We start from the raw sequence: 27359 nt of genomic DNA, 5'->3' as shown, positions 1-27359 counted from the left end.
TTTTCCTGAAAGGGGCCGGTCGCGCGGTGCGCGGTGGGGTTGTGGACACACTCGTATGGTCCACGGTCCCTCCCTTGGTCCTTCCCGTGGTTCCACCCCTGGTCACACTCGCGGTCACTCCTGGTCACGGGGTGCCTGGGTGAGCCTGGGCAAGCCTGCTTAACATTCATGTGACGTCACCGGCCAGACAGACTCGCTTAGCGGGGGGCGGGACAGCGGGCGCACGCCTTTATACTCTTGCTGGTAAACCATTTTTTATCTCCACTCCTTTACATATTATTCGACCCCCGGAGGAAAAGGGGGAGGGGGACTTGGTCTGGCCGGGGTCGCCGCCACCGTGTGCTGGGGAAGGCCAAGGAGCGCGCGAGCGTGACCAGAGACCAGTGTAGGGCTCAATGTTGAGATGATTTTTGCAGTTAAAAATTAAAGTACAATCCGTGACACTGCTCCCAATCAAGTCGCTTAGCTTCTTCATTCCCTCTGTCTCCTCTTCTGGTGCCGAAAGTGGGGGTGTAAGTGACTACTAGTGTGGGCTCGAGGCTCGAGGGGACGGAGCCACGCGGAGCCGCGCCGGAGCACGTGTTGTCCGGGCTTATTGACCACAGGGCAAGGGGGCCGCCAAGACGCACCGCGCCAGCTGTTGCCTTGCAGACCTTGCAGGCCGTGCAGGCCTAGCAGAGGGTGCAGTGCGGATGCACTTGCCGGGGTGGGGGCGGGGGAGGAAGGGGTGGAACAGGAATAAGGCTCTCTTGAAAGCAGCAGTGTGTTCTCGGAATCGCTTCCGAAACGGAGCGAGCGTTCGTTTCGGATGTTTGTGACGAGCGTGACGCTGGCGAGCGGAAGCGCTTGTGACGAGCGTGGCGTTGATGGGTTGGCCGTGACGAGCGTGACGCTGGCGGGGCCGATCGGCGGTGGCGCGGCGCGGCGAAGCGGAGGCGCGGGGTGCACGCCTTCCTGCAGACTGATTCCGAGAGTCGTTCTCGTCGCTGTGTCTCCCTCGCACCCATACGGAACGGCCCACGAGTGCGAGAGAGACGGAGCGACGAAAACGACTCTCGGAGTCGGTCTGCTGGGATTGACATTCAATTTCGCTCGGTAATGTTTCGCTTTGAGTCGCGCTGCGCGGCGCCGCGGCCCCATAGCGCTGCGCGGGGCGGCGCGGCGGCGCGGCGGCGTGGCCGCGGCGGGGCGTTGACACGGTGTCCGCCTCAGCCGCCTCAGCCAACCAGGCGAGCGAGGCCGGCCTCAGCCACGCCGCGGCCGCCACGGCCCCGCGGGGGTACGCCACGGGGCCCCGCTGCGCCCCGCCACGCCCCGCGCAGCTCAGCGCACCCCGGGCAAAAACGTTGCAGGTGTTTCCGCAGGCACGTGAAGCCGCGAGACCAATGGGGTGCGAATCCGTCGTCGCTTGCGGGCCCTGAAGCAGCCTGCCTCCCGCGCTCTTTCCTGGCAGAGACAGCCAGCTTCCCGAAAAATCGTGTTTTGGGCCGACTTTCAGCAACCACTGCGTCCGATCCAAAGCGGGATTTCGTCCTTCCTCAACGGGCAATTAGTCTTTGGACCTTCCTTTAGAATGCCTTTGTTACGGTGTGCGATTATCTGCCTTAGTTTGGGAGCAGTATTGCCGCAAAGTTGATCAAAACACGATTTTTCAGACATTTGTGACCGTTTTGATCAACTTTACGGCAATACTGCTCCCAAACTAAGGCAGATAATCGCACACCGTAACAAAGGCATGTTAAATAAAGGTCTAAAGACCAATTGCCCGTTGAGGAAGGACGAAATACCGCCTCGGGTCAGACGCAGTGGATGCTTAAAGTCGGCCCAAAACACGATTTTTCAAAGACTTTTGTGACCGTTTTGATCAACTTTGCGGCAATACTGCTCCCAAACTAAGGCAGATAAACGCACTCCGTATCAAAGGCATGCCAAAGGAAGGTCCAAAGACCAATTGCCCGTTGAGGAAGGACGAAATACCGCCTCGGATCAGACGCAGTGGCTGCTTAAAGTCGGCCCAAAACACGATTTTTCAAAAGACATTTGTGACTGTTCTGATCAACTAGTGACTAGGGTGCCCCATCTGAAGAATGGATTTGTCAAGCTGGCGAGTTGGCGCTCCGATTTTTTTACAGCGTGTGATCCGCGGCCTTGTCAATTTAGCCCTCGGTTCAGCCTGATGGTGTCTAATCGTCTAATCGTGGTCGCGGCGCGCCGATTCGGCGGCCATCACCCTCCATGGCTCCGCGTGGCCCTCCATGGTGCGGCCCTGCCGCGCCGCCTGGGCAATCATTTCGGGGCCACAGAAAGAATACGCCGGTATGCATGGCGATGGCGAGCACTCTGTGGCGGGACGTGCCGCGGCGGGGCGGGGCGGGGCGACCGGGCGCATGGCCGGGCAATGCAATGACAGCATGAAACGCGCAAAGAATAACATCACAATCCATCACCGAGGCGCACACATGTGCCAGCATGCCAGTCGGCGCGAGGCTCTGACATCAAACTCGCCCCGAAAGCAAAGCAGGCGCGGCTACCCCTTCCCTCTCCCCCCAGTCTTGGGGCAAAAAGCCGGCGCGGTACAACACGCTGGCCGGCTGACTGGCGCCGAAACGGAACGCGGAACGGACTGCCTGTCGGCCCGTTTCGCGTGAAGAAACGAGACGGACGCTTTATTAATTCGGCCGGGTAATGGCAGCGCCCGGCAGCGCCAGTGCTTCGTCTGTCTCTCTCGCACCCTCCCGGGGCGCACCGCGAGTGCGAGTGAGACGGCATGACGACAGGCTGCCCGGCCTGGCCGCCACTGCCGCCACCGCGGCGGGACGAACCCCCGATCCGCGATCCGTTCCGATTCAACAACTGCACACCCGGGAACACCGCCGCAAGGGGAGCGACAGTTTAGGCAGAAACAAAGGGTGGGACGTTTTGTGTAAAGTCACACGCTAAACGTCCATGGGCGATTTTTGTTTCTAGCACCGCGTCCCCCCACCACCGAAATTCAGCTCCAGGTCCGCTCCTGCGCTTGAGGCCGCCTGTCGCTTTGTGGCTGTGCTCCGTCGCGCCCTCCTTGATGGGTTCGGCGGTTTTAATCCCCGGCCCGTTATGGAGTGCGACGGTGGTGCCGCGGCGGGGCGGGGTGGGGCGCCGCACCAGCGGCTTGTTACGTAACGCCCATCGGATCCTAATTAGCAATGTACCAACCGGCCCCCCGAAAACCCTCCCCTCCCCCTCCCCTCCCCCTCCCCGGGCCGGCTGGTCAGACTCCATGCGGCCGAGCGGGCCGGCTTGTCGCCGAAATGTATTCCAGTTTTGTTTGCCTCGTTTGACGCCATCAAAATCTCGTTTTTTATCTGGAGAAAAGCGCGGGGGTGGGGGCGTCCGCCGCGGAGCTGTCCGGTGGCGGCCCTGGGCCTGGGCACGCCGTCGGCCAGCTCGCTCTTGGAAAAGGAATTCCATTCGGCAAAGTTCGGCCGCGGTGTGGGAGCCTTCCATTTAAATGGGGAAGAAATTAAACTGCAAAGCGTATGCCCTGGGCGGGAGGCCCGGCAGGCCGCATGTGCCGATGGGGGTGCATCCGAGCCGCAGTGTGTGTGCGGGCGTCTGTGTGGGTGCGGGCGCGTGGAAGGGTGGGGGAGGGGCCGGGCTTGCGGCGTGTTTCGAGGGGAATTGAGATGAGGGCGATTTGTTGTGAATATTGATAATAATAAAAAGGTCGGTGCGCGGCATGCGATTGTTTTCTCGTTCCGCTGATGGCTCCATTCCCGCAGTCCCGGCCAAACCCGCGGCCGAACCCGCGGCCAAACCAAACCCCTAACCGCCGACCTCAACCCCCTCCTCCCACCGCCCCCGCCCAAGCAGACTGCCGCTGCCACCGCCTGGCCCAGGCCTGGCCTAGCCTAGCCGCTGTGCAAATTAAACTCTGGAACTCTCTCCATTGTGATCCGGGCCTGCCTGGCCCGGCGCGTCGGGTCGGTTCGAGTCTAGGCGGCCCGGGGCTCCGTCGGCGTGCTTCAGTCGGCTCGAGTTTTAAATCATCCCGCCCACCAGCCAGACGGGGCGCGGCGGCAGCAGCGCGGCAGCCTCGGCGCCGCGAACCCAATCAGCAGGCCGAGTCCGAATCGGGGCCGCGTCGCTCCGTCTCTCTCGCACTCGCGGGCCGGCCCGTAGGGGTGCGAGAGAGACAGAGCGACGGCGGCGACGCGTGGAAGCAGCCCGCAGAGTCTCGCGAGCGAATCTGCAGACCGGAAGTCCCGGAAAGCCCCGCCTGCCTCGCGTCGCCGTGGCCGCCAGGCGCCACCTGCGCACTGTGTCAGTCAGGCAGCGCAGCGCGCAGTGCCGCGCAGCGCCCGGAATGCCTGCCATTACTCAGACGGCCCGCCGGGCCGCGGGGCCGAAAGAACGAGGAGAGGCCGGTAAATCACGCCGCCGGCATGCCGTCGGTGATCAACGTGGAGGTGACCTTGCTCTTGTTCCTCTGCAGGCTCCGCGCTGAGGGCCACGCCGAGCAGCCGGTCCCCCAGCGGGTCGCCGCCGCCGGCCAGCCCACCGGGCCACGCCGCCGGGGACCGCCAGGACCGCCAGGGGGCGTCGTCGCGGTCCCCGCTTCGCTCGCCACTGCGGTCGCCGCGACGGTCGCCGACGCCGACGCCCTCGACAGCCGCCGCCACCCCCGGCGCCGCCACGGCCGCCGCACTGGGCGTCAACGGCTACACCAGCTGCCTCCTCAACGGGGGCTCGCCAGGGCCCGGCCCCGACCGCCACGACCGCCACGACAGGCATGCAGGTAGGAACACGCGGCAAGCTTTTCAATGAAAGAAATTCCAACAAAAATTGACGGCTTGACTGAACGCAAGTGTCACCCGGCCCGCGGCATGAAGCCGAGCCGGCAGTGGTGCAGCACTGTAGGCTGGTGGCAATATTCCAACGCTGGCGCCGCTTCTTTCAATAACTCAACTCCACCCCTCTCCCTCTCTCTCCGCACAGGTGGCGCCTCTCCGCCCGGACAGCCGCTGGCGCTGTCTCTCTCGCTGTGGGACAGGGAGCGCTCGGGCCGGGACGGCCGGGATGGCCGGGATGGCAGCGGCTCGGCTGCAGGTGCGACGCCAGGTGCCACCCCGGGTGCGGCGGCCGCGACAGCTGCCGGCACCGCCTTCTCCTCCGCCTCCGCCGCGCGCTCGCACGCCAAGATGAAGCGCTTCCTGTCCACGCTCGTGCAGTTCGGCTCCGACATCTCCGCCGACACCGGCGAGCGGGTTCGCGCGCTCGTCTTCAGCCTGGTGGTGCGTAGCAGTGCGTAGTTCTCGGCGGTGGCCGGCGGTCTCTCTCGTTCTCACGGCAGTCGCGGGCCAAACGGGTTGGGCACCGCAACCGGGTCCTTTCTAACACGCATACACACACACAGACACACACGGGCGGCCACGCCACACAAACCAGCAGAAGCTCAGTGTGTAAGCTGGACATACCGGGCCCCGCATGTTCCGTACGGCCACAGTATCAGAGCAATGTTTTCACGCCCGCATACTTCAACCTCCTCCCCCCTCCCCTCCCCCTTTCGACCCGGACCCTGGTGGCTCACGACGATGTTGGTGTTGCAGGCGAACGGGCTGTCGGTGGAGGAGTTCCAGCATTCTCTGCAGGAAGTCACAAACTTCCCGCTGCGCGGTTTCGTGCTGCCGTTTTTGCGAGGACAGCTACCCGCACTGCAGCGCGAACTGCACGGGCTGGCTAAGGCTTCCGGCGAGGTGGGTCCTGGAAGGCGGTCCGATGGAGGCCGGATTCTTGCTATGACGTAATTTGCTTGCTCTCCGAGCAGGGAAAAAACAAGGGGTCATGGTGAGTCGAACCAGCGACTTTTGTGTTGGCAGAGCGCCCTGCAGTACCTGCGGCACCACGAGCACCTCCTGCTGGACCCCGCGTCCGTGTCGCCGGCCGGGGAGGGCGTGCTCAACATCTTCCACGCGGATGGCAAGGACGCCGCCAAGCGGCCGGCCTCCGACAGGTAGGCCACGGCCACAGCCCGCACCGCCAGAAAAAAAACTCCCAGAGATTTAAATTGTTATCCTGCCCGAAACGGTACCTGAGACCTGTCTCTGCCCCTCAGCCTGGAGGAGGCCGAGGAGGCCGAGAACCTGTCGGCGTGGGCCAAGCGAGCGCACACCTCTCTGGACCGGACGGACCGGGACCGGGCCGTGGACAGGCCGGTGGAGAGGCCGGAGCGGACGGAGCGCGCCCTGGTGAGGGGCGGCGGCGTGGTGCACCCCCGCGCGCGCCACATTCCCCCTCCGCCGCACCTGCAGGCCCAGCTGCACCCGCAGCACCCCGCGCAGCACGCCAAGGAGGCCGAGGAGCGCCGGAACAACGAGGACGAGTGGAAGAACATCAACGTGGTGAGTGAGGCCTGGCTTTTGCTCCTGGCTCCGGCCGGCGGCAAGGCGGCGATAGGCTGCCCGCCGCGCACCGCTGTAGCCGGGTTGCCTATCTGCTGGTTCGCAGGGGCCCCGGCCGTCGCGCCCGTCGCGCCGCGAGCAGCAGGCTGATCGGCGTGATGGCTTGCAGATGCTGAACTGCGTGCTGAGCATGGTGGAGAAGACCAAGCACGCCCTGGTGATCCTGCAGCAGCGCAGCACCGTCCCCGCCGACGGCGCCGCGCACGAGAACGGCGTGGTGGCGCTGACGGCGGCGGGCGCGGCCGGCGCGGCGGTCGTGTCGCGGCAGATCAAGGCCGCCGTGGACGACATCATGGCCCGCACCTTGCAGGACACGGAGGAGCGCATCGCGGAGCTCAAGCGTCGAGCAGGTGAGCGAAGCGACAGAGCGACAGAGCGACTCCTCGAATCAGTCTGCTGACGCGGTCCACTTTGCAGAGGAGACCGTGAACGAGGTGCGGCGGCAGGCGGTGCTCGAGATCCAGAGGGCGGTGGCCGCCGCCGAGGCCCAGGCCGCCGAGCTGATGGCGGCCGAGAGGGTCAACCTGGAGCGCCGGCTGGCGGGGCTCGGCCACCACGCCGGCCTGGGCGCGCTGCAGGCCCGCCTGGACGCCGTGGCCGCCGTGGCGCACAACGGGCACTCGCCGCCCGCGGACCGCCTGGCACACACCGCCAACGTGAGTACAGAGACGGATTGTTATGCCCTTGTTATGCCGCCGCTTCCCCGACTTGATCGAGTTTCGACTTTGTCCGCAGAACTGCTGGAACTGCGGCCGCAAGGCGCAGGAGACGTGCAGCGGCTGCAACGTGGCGCGCTACTGCGGCTCGTTCTGCCAGCACAAGGACTGGGAGACGCACCACCAAGTGTGCGCGCTGCGGGGCGCGGCCGTCCAGGGGGTCCAGGGCGCGGCCAGGCAGGACAGCGCGCCGGACAGCGCCGCGGCGCTGTGGGCCGCCGAGCAGCAGCGTGCCACCGCCGCGTCCGCGCCACCCGCCCCCGCGCCGCGACCCGCCTCCTCGCCCACCGCGCCGCACGCCGCGCTCGCCGCCATGGTGGCCGTCAGCAAGACCAGCCCGCACAAGTGACGGCCGGCGTCGCGAGGGGGCCGCCCCCTCCACCTGCAGACCCACCTGCAGGGCCACCTGCAGGGCCACCTCGCCTCCTAGACGTCGAGCTCGATCTCAAAGCCAGCCGACGGACGGTCCCCGTTGGGTCGCCGTCGAGCGTCATGTGCCATACTCGTGCGTGCCGCGTGCCGCGTGACCCGTAGCCGCGCGACGCAGTGGACGCAGCCTCGCCTGCCGCCGCGGCCCGCCCCGTCCCGGTCCGGCTCTCGGAACATTCCAGTACCTTGTTATTATAAGTACGAGCAACCCGTAGTTTGATAGTCCTAGTCTGTGTTTAAGCTACCTTGTGATTCTCTACCTGTATACCCCGCCACTCTGCCTGTGCCGACGTGTGCCGATTCGCTGGCCATTCCATTCCACTCCGTGTCGGGGGAATTCCAGCCATTCCGGCGGTCGGGTTGTTTTCCCTCGTTTACCCCGTTCCCCGAATGAATTGTTGAAATGATGATCTCGAAGCCTCCTGCCATGCCGCGACTCTGCGCTCGAGGTGAAAAGGATTCGGAAAGTTCCTGGTTGTTGTGATTCATTCCATCTAGTCCTGTCGTTTGATTTTTCGTTTTGAATCGAAACTATCGGATATCAGATTTTGTGTCTCTTTTCTATGAACTTCAACTACAAGCCCTTTTCACCGTGTAAGTTTTTGTTTGTTTGTTTTGAATTTAAATATCTAATGTTATTACTGTGTAGGCAGATGGAAATGAAGCATTGCCTTACGTTTCCGCTTTATGATTGTTTTAACTTAATAAATGTTCGTCTTTGATTATAACCCGAGTGCATTCGTATTTCACACTCCTCTGTCTAGTCCGGGATGGGAGACAATGAATCAAAACTCAAATTGTATAATACACAGATATTTTATTGCAGTGTTGCACGTGTTCGAAGTCCTCGCACTCGGAGGGGGGTTGGACGAGACGTCTCTCAGGGCACGATGTAGTACTGCAAAGGAGAAGCAAAGGCGATCACTTCGAGCACTGCAATGCGGAGTCCGATCACTGCACAACTTTCACTCACGTCGGGGGCCTTTTCGTACAGGCACTTGTTGAACTGCATGGCGTTCTCGCAAGCGTCGGCGCCGTCTGGAAAGTGTCGGGGAAGGATTATTGGAGGAGGATATGGACGGCTCCCTCTCTGCACGGATCGATTGCGTTCCTAGCGACCGAAGCACTCTCACTTGGCAGCAAAAAGTGACCACACGCGACCAATTCGGCAATCGATCCCTACTTATTTACAGTGTGGAATGAGACACTCACTGACGGCCTTGCACACTTGGAGGATGGGCTCCGCCTTGGCCTGGATCTCCTCGGGCAGCATGGTGACCATCATGTCAGCATCCACCATGCCGTCATCGTCCATCTGTCAGCCCAAAGCACGGTTTAAAAACAATCAGACAACAAAAATGCGTTTATAAAACGTTTGAAAGAAACTCACCACTGTCATTTGTTGGTAGACACATTTCAAGTAGCACTGTCGACAAAAGAAAGTCCGTTAGTGAAAGTGACGTCGAACCTCACTGCGCATCCCTTGCCGTACTCACCCTGAGCTTGGGATCGTCGGCGAAGTTGCCGGTCTTGCACGCCTCGATGGTGGCTGCGATGCAGAAAGTTCGTACAAAAACGACTCGAAAAGTGTCACGAGAGATCGCCTGACTGCGGACGACTTGACTCATCACTTACCTTCGGCTACTCCAGTCTCCTCCATGCAGGACCCTCTGAGTTGCTTCAGGAGCGCCTTCTGGTCGTCCGATAGGTTCACCTACAGCGTCCAACGGAAAACGCAATAAGTGGTATCGCTTTTAAAAACATCACACTTTCCCCCACTTCTCGCTCGGGGCGGTTTTTTACCTCGGCAGTGACCAGGGCGCTCACGGCCAGGAGGGCGGCGGCGACCGCCAGGAGTGTCTTCATGTTGGTCTCGGTGTTGCTGCTCGGCGAATGCCTCCCGCGGACACGTGTCGGCCTTATAACGACGGGGCTTGGACGCGGACGCGGTGGGCACGGGCAGCCAGTGCACGGAGAGGCACGGAGAGGCACGGAGAGGCACGGAGTCCAGGACAACGCCTCCTTCCCTCCTTCCCGCCGGCGCCAATGTCACCGCGCGTAACTACCGGTGTGCTGCCGAGCCATTCCGAAGGTCCGTTTCGTCGCTCTGTCTCTTCCGCACTCATGAGGCGTCTCGCAGTGGTGCGAGAGAGACAGAGCGACGAACGGCTTGGCCGCCGGCCCGCCCAGCAGACGACGCATCGGCCGGCCAGTCAGTCCACGGGACAGCCCATGGGACACAGTGGACACAGTCACGACAGGGAAGTCCAAGACTGCCTTTCCGGCGCCAGTCATGTGGGCGAAGAGAGAAGGAAGCTTGTTTTTGTTTTCGACACATCGAACGAGCGTTCGCCAAAGTGACCGATGACAGACCCCACGGCGTAATGCCACGGTCGACTTCGACTTTGGAGAAGGACCCCGTTCGCTCGCGCGGTTATTATTTTTTCCACACCGCGGGCACGCCACGCCTGCCATGCCTGCCATGCCTCCACGGCTCAGTGAGTCTAGCCACGGTAATGAGATTACACTGTTTCGGCCAGGAACCGGGCCCGAGGCCGCACAGCACGCACCCGTGGTTAACCCTTGCCCGTCGCGCGTCGCGGGGCTAGGGCAGAGCTGGTCCACGGATGGTGTTTGAATTTGGCGCGATTTCTGGGTAAGGGCGGACGTTGTGTATTTTTCTTGGCAGTATATTATTGAGGTACACATGATCATTCGTGTTTTATTTAAAATCATCTTTGTAAGCGGGTAAATTAAGTTTTGTATCATGATTAACAAAATTTTCTAAGCGCAGCGATTTCTGATTTCACGTTGGTGGACCTTGTCAATCATCAATCTCCCGCCAAAACTCAGCTGTGTGTTGTGTGTTGCTGGCCGCAGGGTTTGTGTTGTTGCCCCAGTTACGATTTAAATTGGAAAGAATTCTCGAAGGCTTTAACTTTTGTAGATCACTCTACTTAAGCGTTTCGGTTCCGCCCTTTGTCAACTTTTTATCTTTTGAAAATGGTGCGCACGAAAGCTGATACTACGGGTGTGAAAGGTACACTGCCGTCACTTGACTATAACCCTCGTTGTCCTGTTTATTTGCGTAAAATATATGAAAGAAAACATTTCTTCCATATTTTTGTTCATTTGTAATCTGCATAAAAATTTTAATATCATCCTTTGTTCGGATCTATTGCAGCCTCTGGAGCCAAGGCACCAAGGAAAGCTGTTGTGAGCACCCCAACTCGGAGTTCTGATAGCAGTGGTGACAGTAAGGGTAAGAGCAGTTTGGGGAAAATATTCCTGTTTGTATTTGTGATGGTTTTTATTCTCTCTTTCATATTGTTCTATTGTTGCTAGGTAAACCTACAGTTGGTGGTAATTCGTATCATCCCCGAGAAACCCCAGAATGGCAAAAGCCCATCACCACCTTCTTTGTCGCTCCATCATCCTCATCCAAGGAATCGAATGGAGAAAGTGTTAGTTCAGACAATTTTGTTTGAGAAATTTTTTATCCATCTCTTATAATTTTCCTAATCAATGTATTTTATCTGTGTGAAATTTTTTGCAGGCATCATCCAACAAGTCATCTCCAGAAGGGGATTCATAATGACCTTTTGAGAAGCTGCGAGACCTCTCAAGTATTTCCTGATCTCTCTGTTGTAATTATGATAATTTTAATTGTAAAGCACTTATTTTAATTGTATTTTTGGTTGTATTTGGATTGTCTGTGATAATGGATGTTAGTGGGTTGTTCTGCAAATCCTAGGATTTCACAGATTCCTTAACATGGTGATTTTCTTTAGATGAAAATTTGGATCTGATGCAATACTCATACGTTTCTCATCAAATGAGGATTTTCCCGTTGAATAATTAGAACTCTCGCTTCTCATTAATGCTTAGCATTAAAACTCATGGGTCTTTAGCAGGTTAATAACAGAATCTTTAAACAATAAAAAGGGCTGGAATTTGTTTATTTAACGCATTGTATTAACAAAAGCTCATCAATACCAAACCAGTGCAGATGGTAAAATAAACACCTTCTCAGAAATACAAGTTTGTCTTTTATTGTACTTCATAAAGAAACTTTAAAAGAAAGATACATGTATAAATGGAAAGTCAGCTGAAACTGACAGCTCGTTTTCTACCTTAAAAAGCAGTTATTTCTTATCCTTCAAATATTCTCTGAACAGTTTGTACTCTCACTCTTTATATGCCTTTCCCAATATATATCTAATAATGATATCTGATATAGTAGGAACATGCTACAGAAATTGGTAACCCAAAATGTATTCACTAGAATGGTAAGTTAGTGTAATATTGAATTTATTAAGATGAAGTTGAGAGAATTTGTTGGGAAGGTTGAGCTGGGAGCCTTATGATAAAAGCTTAGTTTTGCTGATAGAAAATTCCAATGCTGATGGGTTGAACACTTTAGACAACCTTCCATAAATAACGAGCAGAAATTAATTTATACCCTGAGGAGCATTCAAAATGAAATCTTTTGGTGAAAGCAACGTGAGTTTGGTAAAGATATAACAAAGACAGTTAATTTTGATTTTCCTTCATTAAATGTATTCATGGTACAATATCTAATATACCACTTCACTTAAAAAGACGCGTCAATAAGTAAAAGTAGCTGAAATTTCAATAGATTAAAACATTCACCCTTAATATTTACATCAATACTATTATCACTCTTTATCATCTTTTCCTTGACTATCGTACAATTACTATCACAGGCTCTGGCTAGATAGGGTCGTCTTAAAACCCTTAGAAAAAATTAGTCAATGCAATGGATTACACTGAACTGGTGGATTGCTGGTTATGTGCCAGAAGCCACAGCATACCTTCTGATAAAGATACTCAGCATCAATGCAAAACATTCAATAACATGAACCAACACTTAGTGTTGTATAACGAGAAGAATTACATTCCTTTTTAACATTGTACATGAAAAAGATGATAAAGATATACAACACGTCCATTGCTTGACAAACTAGATGGAAAGTTGAAATAAGCTACTTTAATCCATAGCAGGTACGGTTCACCAACACTGCTTCAGGCACACAGTACACATACAGAAGGAAGATTATGGTCCAAAGGTAACACAGGGGAATAGTGCTAAACACTCTTAATCATTTATATTACATTGGATTTATAAATTAAGGAAAAAAGTCCTGAAGGTATGAGCAAAATGTACTTGGACCTGAACCGTGTCACTGGAAGATCTGTCAGTTTCAAATAATTAGACTAAAAGATCTGAACAGCAAACTTCAAATTCATTGTTGCAGATCGCTTTGACGAAATATTACCTACTGAGAAAGAAATACATTGAAAAATGCATGTCTTTTGATTCTTTGGCAGTTTTAAGTTACAATGCTGAACTTCAGTCAAATGCACACAACAAACAATGCATTGATAATAATTACAATATTGTCTAAATTGGGTTTCGGATCAGTTCAATTAAAAAAATGCAAACAGTTGAACATAAACAGCATTAATTTGGCAGCAGGGTCACAAGAAGACCACAATGTTCCTTCAACAAATAAAAACATCTTAACAATTGAATCCAACACTTCACAAAAAGAAACAAAAATCATTAAGAGAAACAATGAGGATGCTTAGGTACAGTATCATATTTCACCTCTTATTTACATTCTTTTAATGTACATCACATATAATACATCATATAAATACATTGTACAGATTCTTTACAAGCCTTATTCTGCATACAATTATGTACAGATGCACCAGTTCAGCTCTGAATCCTGTCTTGTATTTCACTCCACATTCCTCATGGCAGAAGCGCCATGAGTGTGATATTCAAGACAGTAATATGGTAATTGCTATTTCTTTAATTCGTTTAAAAAAATTGAAGCTACACCTAAATAATGACTTAGAAGTGGATAACTTTTGTGATAATATTGTAAATACTAGTACATAAAATGGCTATGGCAAGCAATATCATAATCAACTTAATGCTGTATGACTAATACATAGTTTTTTTAAAAAAAGAGAGACATTTCTTTGAAATTAGAGATCATAACCTTTGGCATGCAAAGATTTTGTATCTGAGCATTTTGCTTGACATATTTTGTCTGGAAATTAGAGTAACTAAAGCACCATTAAAATTAATTTACTTTCAGATATTTTTTTGAAAGCATAATGTTACCTGGAACAGAGCAGCCAATGCTTTGGTAACTTCATGCTACTAACAGAAAATTACACTTCTCATGGATTAGCTCGGCTGTGGTTCAATAATTGCTGCATTTTTGTGCAGTATGCTGGCTGGCCGACTACTTCCATTCTGAGCATTGGTGGATCGTTTTCTGTTTAGAGTTTGTTGATGAACTTGTTGATGTTGACGCTTCACATCTTGCTGTGGACCAGCCAACACCTCGCAGTACTCTCGAATTAAATTAGCTATTTGGAATGCCTGGGACCAGACGAGAAGACACACCAATAAGGACAATGAACTAGATTTTAAATTATCAGAAATAAACTTCTTTCTGCCTCTTACCTGAGATGTGGTGAGAATAACTTTACTCTGTTTACGATCACTTCCAGTAATGATCATGAGGCAGTTGACAGCTGGGGAGTAGCTGATGATGCTTTCATACTCATATGAGCAGAGAGCATTTCTTGATCGGTGCTCAAGAAGATGAAGGCCAGCCTGATCTACTGCCAACCACAGTACTCGTGGCCAGTTGGAAGTAAATGATTGCTAGAAAATTGAAAAAATTGCAAGTTTAACATACTACAAGACAGTGACAATATCATTCATTAATTACTATGTTCCATCCAAGATACTTACCATAACATCAAAAATAGTTGCTCTGTGGAGAGGCCAGCTTTGAATGAGATTCAAGAACGCTTGCTTAGCCTCAGGAGGAGTCATTCCAGACAGTGACTGGTGGTGCATAACGACTGCCTCAGATGGTACTCCAGGTACTAACCGTGGAGCAAGACAGTGGCTAGCTATGGAGCGATAATCCAGAAGACTTTCTTCCCAGTCACTCAATTCAAGCTGAGATTGCAGCGCAGTCAACATTACCTGAAGAGAAAAGTTAATTTTAAGCAAATATTTCAAATGAGTAGACCTAAAGGAAATAGTAAGAGCTACTTACAGCCTCCATTTCTGTAATTGGATACCGGTCACATCGCAGTCCATGCAGGACTTGATGATAGAGCAGTTCTTTCTCAACAGGGTCATCTAAGTCCATGTATTCATCAAGGAACAAATGTTTCTTGAAAAGAAATAGAGGTTGAGGAGCAGACTGTTGGACTTGCTGGCCTCTTCGATTAAGGGTACCACTTGAGGCACCGGTATTTGATTGTCCCGAGTTTTCTGCAGCAAGGGTTGCTCGATACCTTTCCCACTTTGACATAACATCAGCAACCTTTTCATCAGGCATTAGGCTTCTTTCAGAGCTTCCCAGAACCTCATAAATGGCATAGCCTGAAAAAACAGGAACATTATAATTTTATTTCAGGTTTAGAGGACACAGTATTTTTAAAACTTCCCCAGATTTGTACAAAACCTGGAAAGTTGACCAACATACCCATTGCTTTTTCCCTGAGGCCAATTTTCGTTTTAACTATTTCCATAACATCCTTTGCTGTAGCAGATGGATGGAACTCAACAGCGTGGTATTGACCATCCATGAAATGGAAACGAGCATAGATCGGTCGGCGGTTGATGGTGCACATAATTTCCTCTCTTGATGGAGGCCACTGTCTTCTCCTCGTTCCTTGGGTCTTGTACAAACACTATCGCACAGAAGATGAAGAAAGGTTAAAAACAAGTCAAAATAAAAACAATAACTTGTGCCAGCAAACACGTTAACCTACCTTCTCTGCAAAACGAGCAAATTTGCCCTCTTCAGTGATAAAGTCAGAGGCACATCTCTTGAGATGAGCAATGAGATACCGTCGCAATGGTTTTTGAGGAGGTAAAATGACGGAACAGGCAAGGGAAAGTAAAGCCCAATGTCTTAAATTTACTCTAGAATTTGGATCAGGATGTTCAGTTGTTTGCTTGATCAGTTGCAAGTACAATTCTGCAAGAAGATGCTCAGATCTCATGCAGCGCTCCATAATGGACTTAATAAGATTAATGTGTTCATCTTCAGCTCTGCGCACACTATCACCTACACCAAAAAAAAAAATTAGTGTCAAGGATCTTTAAAGTTCTTTGAAAAATGGTTATAAAGAAGAAACTTACCATCTTGCCCTAGACCAGCATAAGTTAAGATTGTGTTAAAGACTTGCAAACCAAGGGTCTCTTCTCCTTCTGGAAGTTTGCTCAGGCTCTGACCAATAGGCTGGCGACTAAAAGCCCAGTAGGTGTAAGGAAAACCTTTGTAAGTTTCTCCACTGTCACCTGAACCGCCATTGTCCAGTCTTAACTTCTCAAGTCGGTGTTTGCTCAATCTAATGAGAAGATTATATAAATTGTAATTTCTGACAAAAACATGACACTGTATTCACTTTACTTTGATTCCCAGCCTACCTTCGAAGAGTGTTCCTGAGGAAGCTGGCCCCTGTGTCTTGTGGTTTACGCAGTAATTCCCCATCAATTAAAACTCTTCTGCAGTTTACAAGATTGTGGTAAAGCCTAACTCTGTCTTCATTGGTTATACCTTTCACCTGTTGAATAAACACTTTATTATTAGGTTCATTCTTTACTGAAGTATACTCTGAAGTAACTGCAAAGTGCAAAAGAAACAAACCTTCTTTGTAGCAGGTGCTTCACTTTCAGTGATCCAGCCAGCTAGTTGAGGGCAGTAACTAACTATAAGTGATCCTATTTCATTTTTCTGAGGTGTCTCAAACACAAAGCACTTATGAGTATTCTCTGGTTGGCCCTGCTGGTTCTGGTGAAGTCCTTGCCCTGGATGCTGACGCATTACATTGATTGTAATGAATGAATCACTTGGATCCAGGAACAAAGATTCGACATCTTCATAACGGTATTCATATATTACAAACTTATCATCGGGCTTTATCAACATCAGACCATTGCAATGAACACCCAAAATGAGGCTGTTACCTGTAAACAAGTAGAAAGACTTGATAAATAGCTGCATTGTGAGAAAATGTTGAGGAAGGATAAAAGATAAAAAAGTAGTCCTTACCATAAGACCAATATCCTCTGTATGTGACAGGGAACATTGTTGTCCCATACAATGGATACTGCATGACACATGACAAGTACAGCACCTTAGAAGCTATCTCAGAGCGTCCTGCTCCATACTGACGGTGAGCATGCGCTATGATAGGTACCTGCCGAACAATGTTTAATGAATTAAAATCCGAATTTGCTTTAATACTTTGTAGAGTTACCTATCATTTCAATTTAAATAATACATACCCATACATCCTCTCCCCGACTTCTGCTAACACGATATGGAAGAAAGCTATCTACATCATTGTAGTAATCAAGTCTATTGTTGTCTTTGGGATCACCCAGCATGACTTGTGACTGTAGGCCAGCCAGTTGCAAGGCAACTTTCTCACTAACAGGAAAATCATCACACTGCAAGACAGAAATTACATCAAATTAAAGATAAATGGTCCTCATATCAGATGCAAGACTATTGCTTTCAATAGAATGTGACAAAAAATACCTTAACAACGTGATAAACAGCCTGTGCATACAACATATTAATTTCCACCGGATCTTGTGATAGTTCACGTAGATGGTTGGCCTTGAATAGACGTCTTTTGAAAATGAAGCGATTCTCACCGCTGCCAAGAGTTGATCGTTCACCTCTCCTGCTCAGTGTTGGGAAAGAGGATGATGATTGTCCCTGTTTTGCTTGTTTCCTACAAAATAGAAAACCAATAAGGCAGTGTTTTTATAAGCTGTGCTATAAGAAATACAAAATTTTAAAACAAGGAAAAAAATAAAAATTTTGCTTACATTTCCCACGCAGCTATCACATCATAAAGATAGTGATGGGCACGCACATGCTCTTCACCATCTGGTCTGCTCTGATAAATGGCCCAGCCCTCAAGAGAGCGGAGACCTAGTTTGTCAGCCAGTTTTGCAGAGGCATCACTTGCAGTGTCAGTTGGGTGTATGTCAATAGCTTTGGTGCGACCATCCAAAAAGAAAAATCGGCATACAATAGTTCCCAGGCGCCGCATAGCCTGCAAAAACAATAAAATATTTTCATGCCACGTCATGATAATATTCAGAATCTTCTATTCCCAAATTGTTAAAGCGATACTACTCAGATTTGTACTCACAGCAATTTCCACAGTTGAAGGTGGATGTTGACGACATGACACTTTGCTATTATTACAGTTATCCAGACACCACTGAACATATTGTTTCATTTTACCATCTAATTGTAAGTTCTTCTTAAGGAAACAGACGAAATACTACAAAGAGAAAACCAATAAAAGATGAATTCGATTCAAAACAAATCAACTAAAAATATGGAGTCAATTGTTAAGACTTCTCTGAGTCTACGGCTTACTTTGAACAGCAGCTTGCTGGGCTGGAAAGCGACAATGGCCAGACACAAAAGAAGCCACACACGCTCTATCCACTCAGGATTGGGATTGTTGGTTGCCTGGCGAATGCACTGCACAAATACTTCATCACGCAACTCTTCCCTTTCAATGCCATATCCAATAATTGCTTGAATAGAGCTGATTTCTGCTTCAGGTTTCAGTTCTCCCCTAATGTAGCGGCAAAGATCCTGTAGATTTAAAAAAATAAATTTTAATACAGTAACATACAAAAGGTCATAAAAATTCATTTGTGAAAAATTTCTAATTTGCTCACCCTGAAAATCGAGCAGGCCACATTCACATTCTCTGGATCATAGAGATGAATATGTGAAGTGGGTATGCTGTTGCCCTTGTAGTATGTCACCATTTCATATTTTGGCATTATTTCCATTGACTTGCGCTTCCGAGTTAAAGTGGCAATAATAGTCCCTGAGAAGCAAAAGAGATTAGTTATTATATTTACAAAAATGTAAACATTATAAACTATTCAAAAATCATAACATACCTTCAGGTGAACGCTCATGTGGGTTAAAGTAGCTCTGAGCAAACTCAACAATGTCGTGGTATGGATCATCCAGAGCAGAGCGGATTTGAGCCACTTGTGTGGTTTCTTCCAGCTCCTGTAGTTTGCGCTCAACTCGGAACCTCCGCCTTTGGTCTCGCTCTGGATCTTCATGAGCGCCATTCCATTGACCATTCTAAAACACACATAAAATTCCAATCAGATTTTATACGATGAGATTAAAAAGCGACATATTTTTGCAGCTTCCTGCGAGGAAAGCGAGCCTTACAGTGGGGACGCTGGAGCGAGAGCTGGGACGACTGTGCCTGGGAGAGGCGGATCCCGTTCCAGGGTGCGTCAAGGGAGAGTCGGACCTCGGGCCGTGGCTGAGGGTGTGGTGGCCGAGGCCTGGGACTGGGACGCCAGCGGGATGCACGATGGGGGAGTGCCCGTTGTGGATCGGGTTGGGGATGGTGCTGTGGATGGGGTTGGGGCTGGAGCCCCGGCTGCGCGTCTGGGTGTGCAGCCGCTCCACGCAGGGGCTCTTGGGCCGCAGCTTGTGAGGCGGTGCCGGCAGGGGCGGCGGCGACACGCAGCCGTCGTTCCGCGGCAGCACACTCTCGTAGATGGGCTCGTTCTTGGCGTTGGTGGCTGGCGCGGGCGCCGTCTGGAACGTGGTGGGCGGCGTCAGTGGCGTGTTCTGTTCAAGGAAAAAGAGAAAAAGTCAGATTTACTACCCTGGCTGAGGTTTACGGTTCAAAATAAATTTGGGTCGGTTTGTTGACGAACCTGAACTGACGGCGAGGGTGGCTCTGGGGGCGAGACTGGGGGTGGCTGAGGAGGGGGCGCCCCCTGGTTGGCGAAGGCCGGTGGAGGTGGCGGAGGTTCAGTTGGCTCGGGCAAGGTGGGTTTGGAGCACTTGGGAGCAGAGCAGCCTCGCATCTGGTGAGGCAAGTCCAGGCTACACGGCGGCTGGGGCTGTCCAGTAAGGCCTTCCAATTCTTGCTGGATTACTGTTTCAAGCTGCAAAGTAAAAACAAATTTAAATGATTGCACACTTTGAATGATTTCAAAAAGACACATCTTAACCGGTTCATACCTCCACATCTAAATCTCCAACCAACTCATCCATTTGTTCACCAATTTGATCAATGATGTGGTTTCTGTTGACATTCTGACCAGTTTGCACATCTGATAAGAATGCAAATAAATTATCTAGGTCAACAGACTCCCCTGATTGTTCTGAGACACTTGCTGCTAATTTTGAATTGAGTTGTCCTGCAATTTCTGATAACGCTGCTATTTCTTGTTGAGCAGCCCTGCAAAATAAAATATTGGCATAAGTGGTCAGGTTTATGACCTTCTATAATATAAGTTTTATTTTAAAATAATTAGATTTAAGATTAATTTACTGCAAAGGAATAAGGAATGATGAATTCTGAAAATACAGAGCGGTACAGAGCACATGCAATATAATTGAGTTCAGATAAGCACTATCTACCCATATTAAATAGAAATGTAGCATAAGAAGATTGCCAACCATAGTTTTTCATCTGTAGTAGATCTGAATTATGAAAAGACTATAAATATATGCCAAAAACTACAGAACAAGATAAGTCACAAGTGAAAATTCAACTTCATGCACACACAATGCTACAACAGTCTGGTTCATCAAGCACTGCTCAGTAACTGAAACTGATCAACTGTACTTCTTACAGGAAGCTAGGGTGCAGCAACAGAAATCAGATGTGAATAGGAAAAAAGGAAAGAAGTTTCTGGGCCAAAAGAAGGCCATACTGTTTGGTTCCTGAAGTATGTGAACTCACCCAGCCTCCATTCCACTCAAGCCGTTGTATTGGCTTGAAATAAAAAAAATATGCAGTTGATTGAAACATCTGAACTCTCTTATTTGCTTTCAAGTCCCAGTCATAGGGCTGAGACTTCATTAAAAAACGACATTTATGGCAAACTTACCTCTCACAGTCTTCAAGTTCTTGTTGCAACTCTTTTTCAGACCGTGCTTGTTCTTGCTCTCGAGCAGCACGCTCCAACTCCCTCTGTCGCCGTTCTTCTTCTAGTTTTTCTCGCTTGCGCATTTCTTCTTCAACCCGACGCATTTCACGTAAAGCAGCTGCCACCTGAAGGATAAACAGAATGTGTTACTAGGACTACAAGAAAAACCTACATTAAATATATAGTTGTAAAGGAAGAGCAAACTTACTTCTCTAGCAAAGACACCACGAAGATGAGACTGGATAACAATCACAGCACGACGCATTTGTAAGAATGATAGTCTTTGCTTCCATCCTCTGTATGCATGCTGAAGCATCATGGTTGCATTGCGCTTTTTGACAAACTCTGAGGAGGGAAAAACGAATAGAACATTAAAATTAACTGCAATATTGTTTTAAGTTTTGGAATTAAATTATTAAGTGTTTGAGCTTATTACCTTTTCTAATGCGATGACCTTTCCATACTCTTTGAATGATGAGAGCACATTTGTTTGTGAGTACCATGCGTGCATCTTCCAATGGCTCATGAGCACACCCCCTCAAAAACACCTTAGTCTTTCCAATCTGCCACTCCTTTGCAGGGATTTCAAATTGTTTGATCAGGGCCCTAGTTTGGCAACCAAACAAAATAAACAGTTCAGTATTAGCATCAATTTCAATATCTTGTCAGTTATATACTATTTTACTTAGGATTACTCTTTACCTCACTGCGTCTTTAATATTTGGCTGCTTTTTGCGATTTCTGGACAAGCAACCATAGCGACCCATGAAATCTTCAAAGGTGAAATGAATAGGAAAGCCCTCCTTACGAATGCGAATAATGTCCAGCATACCAAGGTACTTCAGTTGATCAAGAACAAGAGCTTCATTGTAATTGTTGGAAGCCTTGTGCATATTGGGTTTGATGCAGCGGACATACCTGTACACAAAGGTTTATAGTTACAAACAAAATTTGTAGAATAAGAAATTAAAAATTTAAATTAGAAAACAAACCATGGGTTGGTGGCTTGAAGTACATCTACAAGTGCCTGTAGTTGGTGGCGGAAAGTATCACTGACTGTTGGTTTTCCCTTGCTAGTGCCTCTAGCCATTGTTTGTTGGGTGCCTCCATTGACATTACCCATTCTAGCTGTTGTGCAGCTGAGCAGATCCTAAATAGAATAAAATATGATTGGCAAATGTTTTTAAAACGAATGCCACTGGCAGCTTAGGAATTTCAAAATTATTTCTTGCCTGGAAAGCTGTGAGTTCTTGGACAAAGTCAACTTTGGACCGTGAAAGAAAGTCAAAGAATACGTCCTGCTGCACATCTCGGTTTTTGTCTACAAATCCAGTAACATTATACGTCACAGCCCCAGCATAGTGGACGATTCCAAATTCTTTCTCCCAGTTTCTCTTGTCTTCTCCTTTGACATACTGTGGATGACTATCAAATTCAGAGTGGAGATTGTTTAGATATGCAAGATCTGAGCCCTGAGAATAAAAATTTGAAAATCAAACAGGTTATTTATACACACCACAGAGTTATAAAAATGTTTGAGGGAAAAAATATGTAGGATAAGATGTTGTACCTTTGGCATGTGGCACTGTTCTGTGAGCAATTTCAAAATGCACCTGGGAGGTCGTTCCACAAGTTCTAAACAGGATGTGTTATCCGTAAATGTTATGTGAGAAAACTGAATTTCTTCTTGTCGATACTGGAAGAGGAGACAGTACAAAATGAACAGAGACTTTGAATATCACATAAGGAGCGGATTAATATTGACGACACTATTTAACTTACAATTTCCTGCTCTAATGCAAACACATAATGGTTGAAAAATTTGTGGAGTTTCTCATTGGTGTAGTTGATGCAGAGTTGCTCAAAAGAGTTTACAGCAAAGTTCTCAAAACCAAAAATATCTAAAACACCAAGAAATCTTTGAGCATCTTTTCCTGGATTGGTGCACGTATTAATGTGGTTCACAAGCCATGCAAATGTCCTTGAGTAGAGAGCCTTGGCCATAGCATGTCTGTTTTCATCCGCCTGAAGAACAAAAATGGTAAAAATAAATAAATCACAAGTAAGTTCTAATAAACAAGATTAATTAAAGAAACTGAAGATAAATAGTTTACCTCTTGAAGTTTTAATGGAATTTCAGTAATATTACCACGGACATTAATTTGTCTTTTGAGCAAGACTTGAGCAATTTCATTCTCTTCAAGACCTAATAACTGAGCAACTTTATTTACAACTTCTTTGTCTGATGCAGCCAGCTCACAACGTTCACCATCCACATCCTGGTAAAAGAGTTACATACTTATTAAATAAAATTTAAAAGGAGGCAAACCAGTGCAGCGCAAGTTGAATTGATAAGTACTGACCTCAAAAACTGTATTTCCAAGCCATAAAATAGCAGACAAAACACCAAAAATGCCATCCACCATACTGGATGGAATGTGTACAACATTGAATGCAAGGCGAAGTGCGTCAAATTTCTTTGCATCACAAACACCTTCAATAGTAGTACAGCCAGATTGATTTAAATATTTGTAAAAGTCTGCTGATCTTAAATGATATTGGTCAGCAAGCTCTTTGTTGTTCTGTAATGAAACAAAAGTTGATGGTAATTAAAAGAACAAAATTCAAAATATTTATAAAAAAAAAATAAAAGTTCGATGTTTCTTTACCTTAGCACCACCCACTAGTTGATAGAAGACATGATAGTTGCGTTCTTGAGGACTCTGAAATGTTATTCGACTTTGTTCGAGCAGGTAGTCCTGAATGATACATCCTTTTATCATCCACCGGTTATCAAAACAAACTTGCATAAATTTCCCAAACCTCGACGAGTTATCATTGCGGACAGTTTTAGCATTGCCTGTGAACAGAAATAAACAAAAAAATAGATAACACTTTTGGGTTAGAAAAATAAAGCTTTGAGGGGATGGCAAGTGCGACAGTGTAACCCTTATAATTAAAAACACTGTTACCTCAAAGAAAATTAGAAAACATGAATCTGATTTGACTTTATTAAAAAACCCGACATAAACCATACTGAACTAAACTAGTTTCGAATGTTTTGAGAATTCGCGCACTAGTGTTGGGCTAGGCGACGCCTTCTCGAACTGGAGGACAAATGACTGAGCCAGGAATATTACCAACCCCACAAACACAAATCTAGAATCTGCGTAAACAGCATTTAGGAACTAATTTTGAAAGGCCACATTCTATTTCTTTATCTAGAGATAAAATTTCTTTAAATTTTACTTTCTTAAAAAAATTTTATCCACGAGAGACTGCTTGTAAGACTACTTTGTGTGATCGTGTGTTGGCAATACCGTCCGGAACGGCTACTGCTCAGAAGCAATATGGCGACCATCGAGGTTGGACGTATGTGTGAATCTCCGGGCTGCGATGCTCCTGCTAAATTGCAATGTCCAAGTTGTATCAAACTCGGCATCCAGGGCTCCTACTTCTGCTCTCAAGAGTGCTTCAAGAAGAGCTGGAAAAAGCACAAGGTGATCCACCAGATTGCTCAGGGTGAGCAGACCAGCGAGGTGGAGAAGGAGTACAACCCATGGCCTAGCTACCGGTACACTGGGCGATTGCGGCCGTTCCCCCAAACTACGCCCCGCACCGTGCCCAAGCACATCCAGAGGCCGGACTATGCCGACCACCCCGAGGGCGTGCCGATCTCCGAGCAGCGCGTCAAGGGCGCCTCCTACATCAAGGCCCTGGACGACGAGGAGATGGAGGGGATGCGTGTGGCGTGCCGGCTGGGCCGCGAGGTGCTGGACGAGGCGGCCAAAGTGATCGACGTCGGAGTGACAACGGACGAGATCGACCGCATTGTGCACGAGGCTTGCGTGGAGCGTGAGTGCTACCCGTCGCCCCTCAACTACATCCAGTTCCCGAGGTCCTGCTGCACGTCTGTGAATGAGGTGATCTGCCACGGTATTCCTGACACGAGGCCCCTCAAGAAGTGGGATATCTGCAACGTTGATGTCACCGTGTACCACAGAGGCTACCATGGTGATCTGAATGAGACGTTCTTTGTGGGCGAACCCAAGCCAGAGGCGAAGAAGCTGGTTGAAACAACGTGGGAGTGCCTGCAGAAGTCTATTGAGATAGTCAAGCCAGGAGAGAAGTATCGAGAGATTGGTAATGTCATTCAAAAGCACGCTCAGGCCAATGGGTTCTCTGTTGTGCGTAGTTATTGTGGCCATGGCATTCATAGCTTGTTCCACACTGCACCCAGTGTTCCACATTATGCCAAAAACAAAGCGGTGGGTGTCATGAAGCCAGGCCACTGCTTCACTATTGAACCTATGATATCTCAAGGTAGTTGGCGAGATGAAATATGGCCTGACAACTGGACTGCAGTGACTATTGATGGTCTCCTATCTGCACAGTTTGAAGAAACGTTGCTAGTAACTGATACAGGTGTAGAAATTTTGACTCGTCGTTTGAATAACAATGGACGACCTTACTTCATGGACCAAATTGGGGCTCAATAATGATTGATGTTAAGGCTGTATTAGATTTGGTGCAGATCTGGGATTCCTCTTTCTTGTGAAGGTTTTGTCACTCTAGGCCCTTCCCAGTGGCTTGGATGGTCCCTGTCAACTTACTAAGATTTTTCTTGAAACTGCTGTTTATATTTTTGTAGGAACTACAAATGTTTGATATTTGTGATATACTGAACTGTCCTTAGCCCCAGCCACTCATACTTGATGGTGTGTTGGGTGAAACATGTTGTGCTGAATAGTATTATAAAATATTTGAGACAGCAATATACCAAATGTCACTATGGCATCTAGTCACAATAAATGTAAACTGACAGCTTTGTGGCAAATTATGAATCAAAAATCTAGTTTTATGGGGACCTGGATCTTTGCTTCAAGAATTGATAGATTCTGTCATCTGTTGAGCATTCATCGACAATTGAATGGTTTTAAGGAGTTTATTTACAATTATTTTATAGGAATCAATTTTTGTATCCCCTCTTATTGCGTATCAGGTGACCTTGTACAAGCTGACAATGACATTTCTGCTGATTCTTGAATTTCAACATTTAAATTTATGTACCTGTTAACATTATTTTTTACCTTTTGTACATCTTGTTTATAGTTATTAATAAATAGCTTTAGACAATTTCTTGTCAAGAAACATTGCTTAAAATGATCATTTCCTTTCATCAATGTGCCTCAGTCTGTTTTCTCCCTCAAACTTTGTGCCTTATTTCTTGAACCATTGTTTGTGTAGGTCATTACAAACTACGTTCTTTATGGCAATAATTTTCCCCAGCCCATTTGAGAACTTGAAAAGCTGTTACTGTTCGTCGTTATTGACACTTTTCAGATTACCTCATGCCTAAGACCTGTGGAATTGTGAAATAAAGTCATAAATCGACACCAGCGTTTTTTTTTTCTGCATCTCACATTTATCCCAAGAGAACTTTCCAATCTGCTAGAATGCAAAGCAGAGGAGAGGCCTACCGTGACGGTCTTCCCTGCATGTGAGGGGGCTCGGGTCGCTGGCGGCGAGGCAACGCTAGCCGTGTGTTTACAAACTGCTTGTCTCAGGGGCTTGCTCAGGGCTCTGTGGGTCATGGGGGCCAGGGGGCACCGGCGCGCTGGCCCACTTGTCGTTTTCCCCCCGGCAGGCCGTCAGGCCCCTGCAGACTGATTCCGAGAGTCGCCCCGTCTCTCTCGCACCTATACGAGACGCCTAGAGGGAGAGAGAACGACTCTCGGATTCAGTCTGCTGGCTAGCCGTACCGGAGGGCGCGCAAGGTGGGGCTTCGCGGCGGGTGGGGGTGGTGTGGTCTTGGGGTCAGGAGAAAGAGACAGCACCGAGAAAGCGTGGAAAAGGACCGACCGGCCCATTCAAAGCCCTGTAAACTGTTTCAGGAGAAGTGTTATGCGTTCAAAGAAGAAAGTTGTGGTACGCACCGAAAGCCTCGAGGATGGTGTTGGCCTCCAGGATCTGCTGCTCCACCCAGGTGGACACGTTGCTGGTGACGGAGCACAGGTACTGCAGGATGAACTTGGTGGTCTCCGTCTTGCCGGCGCCGGACTCGCCCGAGATGACGCAGGACTGGTTCTCGTTGGCGGCCTGCAGGGAGGCATAGGCCGCCTCGGCCAGGGCGAACACGTGCGGCTCGAGAAGGCCCAGCTTCTGGCCGTGGTAGTTGAACACGAACTCCTGCAGCAGCCAAACGGAAAGCAACTCGTCAAACGCCGTCCACGCCGCGCTGTGTTGCACTCTCGGGGCGTCCCGTCGGCGTGCGAGAGAGACAGAGGGTTGCCTAACTGCCCGGCGACACCGTAAAACTCTCGCTCCATCCCGAGGGAGCTCTTGCTCTGAGGAGCGTCGCGTGGAGGTCTAGGGAGCGCAAGTTGGGTCCTTTACCCGGTTTACTGCAGTAATCGACTTGTGCATTTGGCTGGGTCGAGGGTCGGAGCCGGAGGGGTGGTGTCTGGTGCGGCGTGCGTCGTTCGGTCGGCCCGGACGCGCGTTTGAGGGTGCGAGGCTCTCTCTCTCCCCTCGCGAGCTTTACGACGGAAGGGAGGATCACCGGGCCTTTCGCCACAGTCTTCGCATGGGAACGTCACTTTGATACCTTGCTTTCGACCCTCCGCCGCCACCGGTGACCTGGCCCCGTTCGCACAGCGGTTCACACGCAGCCGGGGAGGCAGGCGGCGGGGTCGTGCTCTCGCGTGCAACGTACGGTACCCCTTCCCCTCCGCGACCCCAGGCTGC

General features: G+C 49.4%; 5 protein-coding genes across 7 annotated transcripts in view; 3 read left to right on the top strand and 2 right to left on the bottom strand.

Annotated features, from left to right (window-relative positions):
* Positions 1 to 3490: 3490 nt before the first annotated feature.
* On the top strand, positions 3491 to 8307 carry LOC117643934 (protein CBFA2T3). The gene is made up of 11 exons (XM_034383120.1): positions 3491 to 3516; positions 4710 to 4777; positions 4978 to 5273; positions 5589 to 5735; positions 5859 to 5992; positions 6095 to 6380; positions 6550 to 6790; positions 6858 to 6979; positions 7028 to 7096; positions 7176 to 7309; positions 8235 to 8307. The coding sequence occupies exons 1-11, from the start codon at positions 3491 to 3493 to the stop codon at positions 8305 to 8307; spliced, it is 1596 nt and encodes a 531-aa protein (XP_034239011.1).
* Positions 8308 to 8382: 75 nt separating this feature from the next.
* On the bottom strand, positions 8383 to 9548 carry LOC117643476 (general odorant-binding protein 83a-like). Its single transcript, XM_034382401.1, has 7 exons — positions 9389 to 9548; positions 9221 to 9299; positions 9082 to 9134; positions 8976 to 9011; positions 8798 to 8900; positions 8559 to 8623; positions 8383 to 8483 (listed from the first exon to the last, which is right to left on the bottom strand). The coding sequence occupies exons 1-7, from the start codon at positions 9449 to 9451 to the stop codon at positions 8466 to 8468; spliced, it is 417 nt and encodes a 138-aa protein (XP_034238292.1). The 5' UTR covers positions 9452 to 9548; the 3' UTR covers positions 8383 to 8465.
* An 862-nt stretch (positions 9549 to 10410) lies between these two features.
* LOC117643684 (PCNA-associated factor-like) lies at positions 10411 to 11623 on the top strand. Its single transcript, XM_034382711.1, has 4 exons — positions 10411 to 10625; positions 10770 to 10847; positions 10931 to 11049; positions 11142 to 11623. Exons 1-4 carry the CDS (start codon positions 10589 to 10591, stop codon positions 11178 to 11180), a joined length of 273 nt encoding a protein of 90 aa, XP_034238602.1. The 5' UTR covers positions 10411 to 10588; the 3' UTR covers positions 11181 to 11623.
* Positions 11528 to 27359, bottom strand: part of LOC117643678 (unconventional myosin heavy chain 6) — a 44464-nt gene continuing 28632 nt past the window's right edge. The window contains exons 4-36 of one of the 3 annotated variants that reach the window (XM_034382694.1): positions 26549 to 26801; positions 23282 to 23472; positions 22976 to 23194; positions 22727 to 22891; positions 22395 to 22637; positions 22183 to 22308; positions 21845 to 22084; positions 21605 to 21762; positions 21315 to 21530; positions 21049 to 21218; positions 20821 to 20957; positions 20574 to 20737; positions 20426 to 20458; positions 19699 to 19918; positions 19389 to 19622; positions 18889 to 19299; positions 18603 to 18795; positions 18372 to 18526; positions 18061 to 18285; positions 17828 to 17962; positions 17499 to 17728; positions 17203 to 17401; positions 16947 to 17111; positions 16711 to 16858; positions 16306 to 16625; positions 16086 to 16222; positions 15798 to 16006; positions 15425 to 15723; positions 15136 to 15343; positions 14701 to 15032; positions 14388 to 14627; positions 14094 to 14297; positions 11528 to 14009 (exon numbers count right to left, since the gene is read on the bottom strand). In XM_034382694.1, the coding sequence (XP_034238585.1) occupies positions 13812 to 14009; positions 14094 to 14297; positions 14388 to 14627; positions 14701 to 15032; positions 15136 to 15343; positions 15425 to 15723; positions 15798 to 16006; positions 16086 to 16222; positions 16306 to 16625; positions 16711 to 16858; positions 16947 to 17111; positions 17203 to 17401; positions 17499 to 17728; positions 17828 to 17962; positions 18061 to 18285; positions 18372 to 18526; positions 18603 to 18795; positions 18889 to 19299; positions 19389 to 19622; positions 19699 to 19918; positions 20426 to 20458; positions 20574 to 20737; positions 20821 to 20957; positions 21049 to 21218; positions 21315 to 21530; positions 21605 to 21762; positions 21845 to 22084; positions 22183 to 22308; positions 22395 to 22637; positions 22727 to 22891; positions 22976 to 23194; positions 23282 to 23472; positions 26549 to 26801 (6777 nt within the window). In that variant the 3' untranslated portion in view covers positions 11528 to 13811. Of the gene's footprint in view, positions 14010 to 14093; positions 14298 to 14387; positions 14628 to 14700; positions 15033 to 15135; positions 15344 to 15424; positions 15724 to 15797; positions 16007 to 16085; positions 16223 to 16305; positions 16626 to 16710; positions 16859 to 16946; positions 17112 to 17202; positions 17402 to 17498; positions 17729 to 17827; positions 17963 to 18060; positions 18286 to 18371; positions 18527 to 18602; positions 18796 to 18888; positions 19300 to 19388; positions 19623 to 19698; positions 19919 to 20425; positions 20459 to 20573; positions 20738 to 20820; positions 20958 to 21048; positions 21219 to 21314; positions 21531 to 21604; positions 21763 to 21844; positions 22085 to 22182; positions 22309 to 22394; positions 22638 to 22726; positions 22892 to 22975; positions 23195 to 23281; positions 23473 to 23584; positions 23705 to 26548; positions 26802 to 27359 lie in introns of those variants that run through there. The other 2 variants (XM_034382696.1, XM_034382695.1) reach the window with 2 other exon arrangements.
* Positions 23941 to 26008, top strand: LOC117643681 (methionine aminopeptidase 1). The gene has a single exon (XM_034382706.1). The coding sequence runs from the start codon at positions 23963 to 23965 to the stop codon at positions 25109 to 25111; it is 1149 nt and encodes a 382-aa protein (XP_034238597.1). The 5' UTR covers positions 23941 to 23962; the 3' UTR covers positions 25112 to 26008.

Source organism: Thrips palmi, unplaced genomic scaffold (assembly GCF_012932325.1).
Source record: "Thrips palmi isolate BJ-2018 unplaced genomic scaffold, TpBJ-2018v1 HiC_scaffold_17, whole genome shotgun sequence".
Classification (NCBI taxonomy): domain Eukaryota; kingdom Metazoa; phylum Arthropoda; class Insecta; order Thysanoptera; family Thripidae; genus Thrips; species Thrips palmi.
Note: the sequence above shows the minus strand (reverse complement) of the source record. Positions and strands in the feature narration are given on the sequence as shown.